Raw genomic sequence first — 10,382 nt, forward strand, 5'->3', positions numbered from 1 at the left:
AGCTTATAAGGAAGAGGAGCAATAAAATGGCTATGGAACTGGATCTTTTAGATGCCATTTTGACAAACAAAAAAAATGTACAAAAACATATATTATATATATAAATACAAGTACTAGCTAGATCTGGTCCAAGAACTAGTTCAACAATATTTCATGAAATGATCATTGGGTGGTTAGTTTAGTGTAATCTCTAAGTACAGTACAGAATTTGAAAAGCGTAACGTGAAAAAAAAAAATTGAAATGCACTGAGGGAGTAGTACTGATAAAAAAAAGAGGAAGAAACAGCACAACATCATGTAAATATATATATTGATATAAACTTTGCAAAGGTTTGTCAACTGGCTTCTTGAAGTCTAAAACGTACAAGCTAAGGGATGTTTGATCTAAATAAACATCGAAAACTAAAGAAGAAGTAAGAAAACTAACAACTCTTTCAGAGTACTGAATCTTAATTAGTCAGAACTTGTTCATTTTACAAGAAAAAAACCAAATTAAGTAGTAGTAGATTATATTTGATACAACATGCACATGATCGATAAGATTTACAAAGAACACGTACGATGTCCTTCATACTTGATATGACAATGAAATTAAACTTACTCATACTAATACTATACTAGCTGAGTAGTAAGTATCAAATGTAAGCAAGACTCAACTTTGTGAGGATAACAGATTTGATGGCTTCGTCATTAGTGACATTATGAGGAATCTTAATGACAACATCTTGTTGCATCATCTCCTTGACACTTGAAACACTTGCATGGTGAATTTGAAACTCCAACTCTCGCAACACGTTCATCAATCTGGCACATGGATAGTTCACATTGGGTGAACGCACCCGAATCATAGCTTCTACTCCAATAATCTTGACCTCCACTTCCATTCCATACGCTGCGAACGATGAATTAATTATATTATTCGTACGATCAACTACTGCAGAAGATGCGCTATACATCTCCGTAAAGGAATAATTTCTGTTTTTCTGAATAATTTTACTGGACTCTAATTCTTCAACTTTACCCTTGAATTCTTCCACTTTGGCTTTGAGCTCATTAATATAAGTAACCGCATCAGCTAACAAAGAAGCTTTGTCCATTTTAGACACGTTAGGGACAACGCTCCTTAGAGCATAGAACCGATGATTCAGCTTTTCCCGTCTCTGTCTCTCTGCTTCAACGTGATTTTTCGCGGTTGCTCGCTCTATTGTGCTGGAACTGGATTTTCTTCCTCGTTTTTTAGGTGAATTAGCATCCTTATTGATAGCCGAGGACTCATTATCATAATCCGAATTTCCTGAATCAGACGATTTGTTACCCATAATTATTTCCTTCGTATTCATTTCTCTCTGAAGAATATGATCTCCTAAAGGAACAAAATTAAAACTTGAAACACCTTGTGACGGACTATTATTATTATTATTACTTAATCCAAATAAGGACTTTATTAATTGGACTAATTCCAAATTTTCTGGGATAACTTGAGAGGAACCCAATTCAACAACACCATGAGGAGTAGAAATACAAACCAGAGTCCGAATTCCATGCAAGTGAGCTTCTTTAGCTCTATCATAGTTATAAAGTTGCAATTCGTAATAATTATTCAGCCAAACATAGGAGCCAGAATTATAAGCATGGACGATGAGGTCGTCCTCGGACACAAAACAATTTGGCGCTGACACCGCATAAAACATCTCCATATCGCTAACGTTACTGTCTGCGTTAGCGATATGGACTTTGGTCAGCGCTAAATCGTTAGTGTCGCGGAAATGGCCGTCCCCCCACGAGAAAATAAGACGGCCATTTGTGTCTTTCGACGCTTGCCAAAAGATGGCATAAACCCACCATTCTTGACGATTGTGGATTATATAATGAAGGCGTTTTTGAAGTGTATTAAGTAGTGAAGTTGAAGAAGAAGAGATAAAGTCTTGCATTATTATTGAATTTCCAGAGATGATTTTTCTTCTACTTTTTTTGTGTGGAAGTGCAATATGTCATATACTAATATAAAATATTGAGACTTTTTATATAAGATCTAAAATGTGTGGTGTCATTTTTCACGTGTTGTAATTTATAGAGTTCAAGTTTAACAAACAACGTACGTAGGATTGACCTAACTTATAGAGAGGTAAAGAAAGAAATTATGTGAAATGATTGAGTTCATATTACATATCCATGGTGGACTCAATGAATGGACGGTTCAATGACCATCTCAATTTGTTCTCATTCATTGATTCCAAATATAAGATTGAAATATCCTACGCTTTCTAAAGACACTATAATGACATTTATTTATTTTTTCTTTATTTGGACTGGAATGACAAGTTTACTTTTATATAGTCATATGTAAAATAATTATGAGATAATCAAATAAATTAAAATTATGTATTAATCGTTGGGTTTTAGCCATATTAATTAATTCAGTTCATCTCAGTTAAAGTAACTTTTAGATGGATTAATGACACGCCAGCCATTTTAATCCTCTCAATTAATTCAACCCAACTGTTTAATTATTAAAAACTTGTAAATTCTATAACTATTTAGAACCCATATATATCTTGAATATTTAATGCATGGCCCCAACTGTTATATAAAGTAAGGCTGCAGAACCTCTACTATATATCGTACCAAATAGACAATCAATAGTCTTGTCAAATGTTGTCTGTCTGCAAATTTAGGAAATTTGTTTAACGTGCCGTAGTTTCAAATGAACGTAACGTGTTTTTTATGAGAACGACATCATACAAACAATGCAACGAACCTCTCACCATTTTTGAGATTTAATTTGGAGATTTCCAGGGTAGAAAGAATTTGTCTTTTTATTCGTAATTCTTAGAAATAAAATCCTTTCACTTAATTCAAATAAAGATAAATATTATCGTGTGCTTATTTAGATAAGTGATTTAATAAAGTGACGTTACATGTTATTAATTAGAGCAACTTTCACATATAACAAACATAAAAATCATATTTGTATGTTATAACTATAGTTTGCATAATTGCGCTTTAATTTGTATAATTCGCTAGATACATCCAATTTTATACAAATTGTTCAATTTTGTATAAATTCATTTATACATTATAATTTGTATAATAAGATCTATATTTGTATAATTATAAGTGTATAGGACGAAAATATATGTATTTGTATTTGTATATACACTTTTCTCTCGCTTTATACAAACACAAATGCATTTTATATCGAAATGTATAAAATGACTAATTGTATACCAAAAATGGTTAATTGTATACCGAATTAGATGACAAAAAAATGGGATGTTTGCTGCGAATTACAAATAAAATAAACTATGGCTATAACATTTAATTTGAATTAATAGTTTGCTATTTCATACAATTTTTCTTATTAATTAATCAACTATGTTAAGTGCTCATAGGCTATATACAAAACATATCATGCATTTATTGACTTGGTATAAATATGAAGCATTCTTAAAGGCATATTAAGATGAATACAACAATTTTATTAATTACTTATTTATTCTAGTTACTCCTATATAAGTCTACATAATGTAAATGATTAATATAAAACTTTTCTGAGCTATCTTCTACATGGAATAAATTAGAGTTAAATTATGATATAGAAAGTTGCTCTAGTATACCATGATAATTACCACTGACCAATACAATTATAATCTCAATCTTGATTTATTAAAGTTTTCTGGTTCATCTGTGTACAAAAAAATTGTAAATTCTCGTAATTATACAATCATACATTAATTAGTTTAGATTAACATGTCCTTCAAGGCTTCACTGATAAATGAAAAACCCATTAAGATTTTATCATATATACCAAATTAATTACTAATGCAACGAACCTCTCAACTACAACAGAGGAAAAAACAAAATAATTTTGTGTTTCATGTCAACTACATGAACAAAAATAAAATAGCATTATCATTTTTCTGAGCGTAAATATCTTAAATAATCCAATAGACTCCATTTTTCTGTATTTGTCAACTTGCATTTATCAGGCATAATCACATGGAAATCATGACCATTAAATTGAAGGACTTTTTTTTAAAAATAAAATAAATATATATCTTTAGCGATTTTGTCGAAGTCAACTTCTCTAATAGTATGGATCTGAAAAAAAAATAAAATAATTAGTGGTTTAGTCATATAAATAAAAAATTTGGCGATAAAATTTTTCAACCCCTTTGTTGCACGTTTGCATCTCTTTGAAAAATCGTAATAAATGAAATTAATGATGATATCCTTATACTTTTTTAAAAAAATTTAATTAATTAAGAAGTGAAGGAAATGGCTACGCATGTACAACTTCTCAATTCTTTGATTTCCATCAACTTATTGTGCATTTAATACATTTGTCTAGTACTCCCTCCGTCCCTATTTAGGTGTCCTCTTTAGAAATGGCACACAAATTAAGACAACAATGATTAGCACAGTGAAGTTACAAGTTTATCCTTATAGTACAATTTACAATTCCAAAATAAATTAACTCAAGATAACTAATCAGTGTTGGGAAGTTCATAAGTTTATTTACTTTATTTATGACAATTATATTTAAATAATGATATAATAGGAAAAAATTTGTTGTGCTTTCTTGATTTGTCAAAATGGACAACTAAATAGGGACAACTAAAAGAGGAAATATGGACAACTAAATAGGGACGGAAGGAGTACCAAACTTGTTTCTTCTATTGCACTACTATTAAATTAAGGGATAAGGGTCTGAAAAATACTTCAACTTTGGTCGGATTTGCTGTTGCGATACTAAACTTTCATAAGGATCTATTACCTCCATAGACTATTTAATACCGTATTTTTTACTCCCTGAACTATTTAATAGTGTATTTTAAAGGTATAAATGTGCCCACGTGGACACATTACTATTTATAATTTTGCATTATTTTTTATGTCCACGTGGGCAAATATATATGTTTAAACTACGGTATTAAATAGTCTAGGGAGGTAATAGGTCCTCATGAAAGTTTAGTATCGCAACAGCAAATCCGACCAAAGTTGGGATATTTTTCAGACCCTTATCCCTTAAATTAACGCTAATGACTAATTAATGACTACATCAAACCTTTCCAGTCCAATCTTGTTTGTTCCGATTAACTTAATTGACTTTTATAATAAGTACAAATTGTAATTAAAAAAATTACCAGTTGTAAAGAAGTCATTAATTTCAAAATATCAATCAATTTAAATGAGCTCTCTGAGTACAATTTTCAATTTTCAGAAAAACAACTTGTTGAAGAAGTAGACAAACTTTGAATATGATACACAACGTTAAACCTAAAAGTCTTCAGTATCACATGGGGATGTTCACTGATGTGAGTCACGGCAACCATTCAAATATATAAATTAGTAATAGACGGATCTAAAATTCGTAATCTAATCGATTTAATTACTGCATTAACTCTTTATTTTGCAAGGAATTATTTTAAAATTAGGAACTTGCTAGTATTTTTTTTTTAGATTTTCAAAATATACGTTTTTTTTTTTTTTTGAAGAGGTCTCACTTGTAAAATTATGTATTTTAGAATTTAATATTTATAAAACTTGATTTAGTATATATTGATATTTTTTATCAGATATCAATTTGATGGACTCATGTGATACCCATTATGTGGTCAAAATGCTTTTTGATTTTGTTTAGGGCACGCGTGTTGTTTAATAGGAATTTGTCATTTACACATGATGTGATGTCCCCTGCTATTTATAATCTATATATGAAAATTTTATTCAAATTAATACAGCACCAAATCCTGGTTAAATGGTGACGTAGTGAATGATGAGAAATGAAAATTTTGCCTGATTTACCTCAAAAGCTATTGTAATTTGTTTAATAAAGATTGTTCATGAACATATAAAAATCAAAATATTACTAACATCTTGTTGATGTGAGCTGAGGCTCAACAGTACTTTCTTTTGTTCATCTTCCCTATGCAATATCAAAATGAACATTTGAAAACATAACTTGTAAAGAGGTAAACAATGAATTTAGATGATTAGTCTAATTCTAATATCATAACAAAATAAATTTTAGATCTAACTCATCCTAAAAATCAGCTCAACAAGTAAATATTGTCCAATACCACTTACTGAGACCATGTCATAGTAATTTATCTATAGTACTATCAATATAAACATAATTATCATGGAAAAAGAAAAAAAGTGAAATGCATTTTTTACAAAGGGTGCATATTATTGTGATAACATGTACGTATTTTGAATCATCCCAAAATAGAAAGTCGTTTTGGGGACCAAACTACTTGATATGTAGTGGCAATACATTAGATAGTTGAATAGTACGTAATATAATTAAAATGAAATTCGATGAGTTTGGTCATATAACAGTTTTTTCTTTTGGTAATAAAGAGATATATTATGACAACTAGTTATTTGTTATATTTGTACACATGACACATTTTGATAGATTTTTTATTAGTCCTCTTACTTTACTAGGTATTTCACGTCATTTGATACATGACACGAATTTGAGCATCTACCATAAAATAACATTTTGAACTAAACCAATTGGACTCATCATTCAAAACTCAAATCAAAGGGCTAGACCACTCAAATTAGATTAGACTTAAATAATCAGTTCAATTATATTAGCTCATTCCTAATTTATTGAACTAATATATTTTGGAATTTAATTTAGTCCAAACTTCAAAGTATTTATGAATTTAAATCTAATAAAATTTTATTGATTACACCATGTTTTTTGTGATTTAGATAATTTAAAAAATTAATTATTAGTTGATTAGTGGATAAGAACAAGTAAATCAAGTTTCGAAAATCTGAACGACATAAAGCTTTTAGGTTTAGTTGCATGCGTGATGATGTGATGGATATGTGTATCTCAATTACTATCCCAGTTTCAGTATTTGTAGTGTCTTAAGATGAGATTTGATCCCATCATTTCTCTGAAGATGAATGTGACGCTTATGATAGAGAACAAGCTAAATAAAGCCCGATCAAAAGAGAGATTAATAGGTAGGCTTCTCAAAATGGGCACATGATATCTTTATGAGAATTTTATAATAAGAAAAGTTTTATTTTATAAATTCATGTGATATCATATTTTTAAGCTGGATAATGAATGATGTAATACAATGAATAATTTGGTAATATTTGATGGGCCAAAGCAACAATATTATGAGCTTGACAGTAATAATCTTTTCAACCAGAACGACCAGTTTTGATTTGGCTATTATCTGCATAATCACATTTTAACATTTTTATAAACATTGTTAAAGTTTATAGAGTCATTGAATCTAATAACAATTAACTAATGTTAAGTAAAAAATTTAGTATTTTTTATTAATGTGTATATTTATTATCACTAAAAACTATTTTTTATTAAAGTCTTTATCAATTAATCGCACAACTAAATAACTTTGCCATAATAAGTTACAGGTCTTCGAATTCAGGGAAACACATAAAGGCTCGTTTAATACAAGTGGTAATAGATAATTAAATTTAGAATGAGTTTATGTCATATTTAGTTGAATAAATCACAGAATAATTCATCTAATTGGAATTAGTTATCATGTTATTATGCTATCATTTTTATAACAAATTGGATATGAAATAATATTCCTACTATAACTAATTCTTAAATAATCTCAAAATAAATTGTTCCCGAACTAAACGAGCGGTACGTATATATGAAAAGATTCACATAGTACAGTGTGGCCCTAGCGACTTATACATATGGGAACACATACAATTAAGTGGGCCAAGCTAAGGCTTAGACATATTTTACATGTGGGCAGCTTAGTTTTCTTTTTATTTTTATTTATTAAACGTGTTTAATTTCCAGTTACCTAGTATTCCCTTAGGCTCTGCTTATAGGCTTCTAGAATGACTAGACATTTATCTACATCAAATAGGCTGCTAAGTTAATTAGACATATAATATGTGACATCATTAAGATTTAAGATTGACGTACGGAGAGTAACATACATAGGGCGAATTTAGAATTTTTAAGATAGCAATGATCCCACCTTTCCTCAATATCACCCACTCAAACGCAAATGGATTGGACATATCATATTTTCATAGGCTAAAAAGATTTCACAAACCACGAAATTATATTCTTGAATTGCCATATGCAATGAGACTTTAAATATTTACATTGTGTAGCCTAGTTTCAAGCCAAATACATTGTATGTCACTCACTCACATCTCTCATCTATCTCCTCACCTCTATCAATTTGTTGCTATGAATTGTAATTATAAAAATTATAGTTACTATTCATAATTATAGTTCAAACAATAACTATTTATGAAAATTCATCTACTTAAATAAGTAAGGGAAAATTGTATATAATAGCAAACTATTAATTCAAATTAAATATTATAAACATAGTTTGATTTAATTGTACCTCATAGCAAACTGTTACTATTTCCCCTCTCTCCTGGTGAATCTCGCTCGCCACTCTCATTCTCTCCCTCGCCTCTCTCGCTTTTTATACAAACGCAAATGTATAAAATGCGTTTGTGTTTCTATAAAGCTAGAGAAAATTGTATATATACATATATTCTCTCTCTCCTCTCCCAGATCTCGCTCGTCACTCTCCCAAATCTCGCTCGCCAGTCTCTCCCTCGCCTCTCTCGCTTATACAAACAAAAATGTATAAATTGCATTTCTGTTTGTATAAAGCGAGAGAAAATTGTATATACACATGCAAATACATATATCTTCGTCCTATACACTTATAATTATACAATACAAATATTCCCCTGCCCAGTTCTCTTTTGTCTTTCTCTCTTTCTCGCTTTATACAAACACAAAGTATACAATTGATCTTTTGTATATGTAATCCGAAAACAGAAACAGATTATATACAACTGCTTTCTTTTGTATATGTATAGCAAAATATACATATTTATGTTTGCTATTGAGCGCAATTATGCAAACTATAGCTATAACATACAAATATGATTTTTGTGTTTGTTATATGTGAAAGTTGCTCAATAAGTAAAGTTTCCATTTTTTTCACTCCTATTTACAAGTTCAGTAAGCCCAATATTGCAATGACACGGCATATAATCCAGGGGCTTTAGTTGGGCCTAAGGATTTTGAGCCAGTCAGATGGATTCAAAGTTTGTTTATAAATTGAAATACAAAAGTAATATGTACCCAAAAAAACAATTATTGTAAATTAATTAACTTCAAGAAATTCAAAACTAATTATATCATTGCCTTTCAAAAGTTGTAGATCACCCCAACTTTTATTTGTGTATGTTTGACATAATTTGATTTCATAATATCATAATTAAACTCAATTATCAATTGTACAGACTTCAGATTGGACTGTATTTATTTCCTTGGAGTGTAAATTGATTTTCATTAATTGCTAAGTTGACTAAATTTTAATTTGTTTTTGTTTTAAATAGCTGTACTTTGCTTTCATCTAGCATCTCCCAGATACAAATTAGATAAAAAAAAAAAATTGTAGTGAACAATGAATTTGACAAAGATTGTAGTAGCATTATTTTTCATAGTGATTTTTGTAGCAAATGTTGAAGGCACTACTGAGGGGAAAATGTCTTGTAGAACATTTTGTCAAATATTTTGTATCCCTAATATTTTTTGCAGGTATAAAAAATGCCTGAGCCGCTGTCAAGTTCAATTGAGCGTTGCTCCCCGTTTAAACAGACAAGTTGATCGGAAGCTGCTTCAATGAGTCTAATAAAATATGTTAACATAAAATATAAAGTACTGAAAACAAAACTAGGAAAAATATGTTATCTTGATGACTCCAATCGTAATCAAAGATTGCATGTTTTTAATGAAGTAATGTGCTTATGATGACAACTCCATCATTTCGTTTTCAACTTTCTTAATTTATAGTCTATTTGTCATCTCTAATAATTAATCGAAAAAACAACCCCTCCTATCGAGAGAAAGATAGGAGATGATAGATACAACCTCTATTTATCTAAAAAAGATGTCATCCTTCCGGTGTCAGTGAATTGATTTTATCACTTTATGTATTACACAATAATCATAAAGTTTTTTTATGTTTACATTTTGGTAAGCAAAACTCGAAAGAAAGTTTGGGCGTCGAATCAATGTCCAATTGGGCTTCTCGAGGATAGAAGAGTGAAGTGGTAGGACGACCAAGGGTAAAAATGTAATTTCACTCTAACAAAAATCTATTAAGAAAGATAATAAATAATTCTAGAAACATCTTTTTATATATTAAGTGAATTATGTTATGATCAAGGGTAAAAATTTAATTTTACGCTAACAAAAATCTACCAAGAATGATATCAAGAAAATTAAATAGTTCTAGAAACATCTTTTGTTATTGTTATTACCATTAACTTATTTTGTTATTACTTCACTTTCTTTTCTTTTGTGAGTTATTGTAATA

At 29.6% G+C, this 10,382-nt stretch overlaps 1 protein-coding gene across 1 annotated transcript; it reads right to left on the reverse strand.

The window, feature by feature from the left end:
• Positions 1-432: 432 nt before the first annotated feature.
• On the reverse strand, positions 433-1,980 carry LOC102588761 (transcription factor MYC2-like). The gene has a single exon (XM_015307112.1). It carries the CDS (start codon positions 1,929-1,931, stop codon positions 636-638), a length of 1,296 nt encoding a protein of 431 aa, XP_015162598.1. The 5' UTR covers positions 1,932-1,980; the 3' UTR covers positions 433-635.
• Between the last annotated feature and the right edge of the window lie 8,402 nt (positions 1,981-10,382).

Source organism: Solanum tuberosum, unplaced genomic scaffold (assembly GCF_000226075.1).
Source record: "Solanum tuberosum cultivar DM 1-3 516 R44 unplaced genomic scaffold, SolTub_3.0 scf00048, whole genome shotgun sequence".
Lineage (NCBI taxonomy): Eukaryota > Viridiplantae > Streptophyta > Magnoliopsida > Solanales > Solanaceae > Solanum > Solanum tuberosum.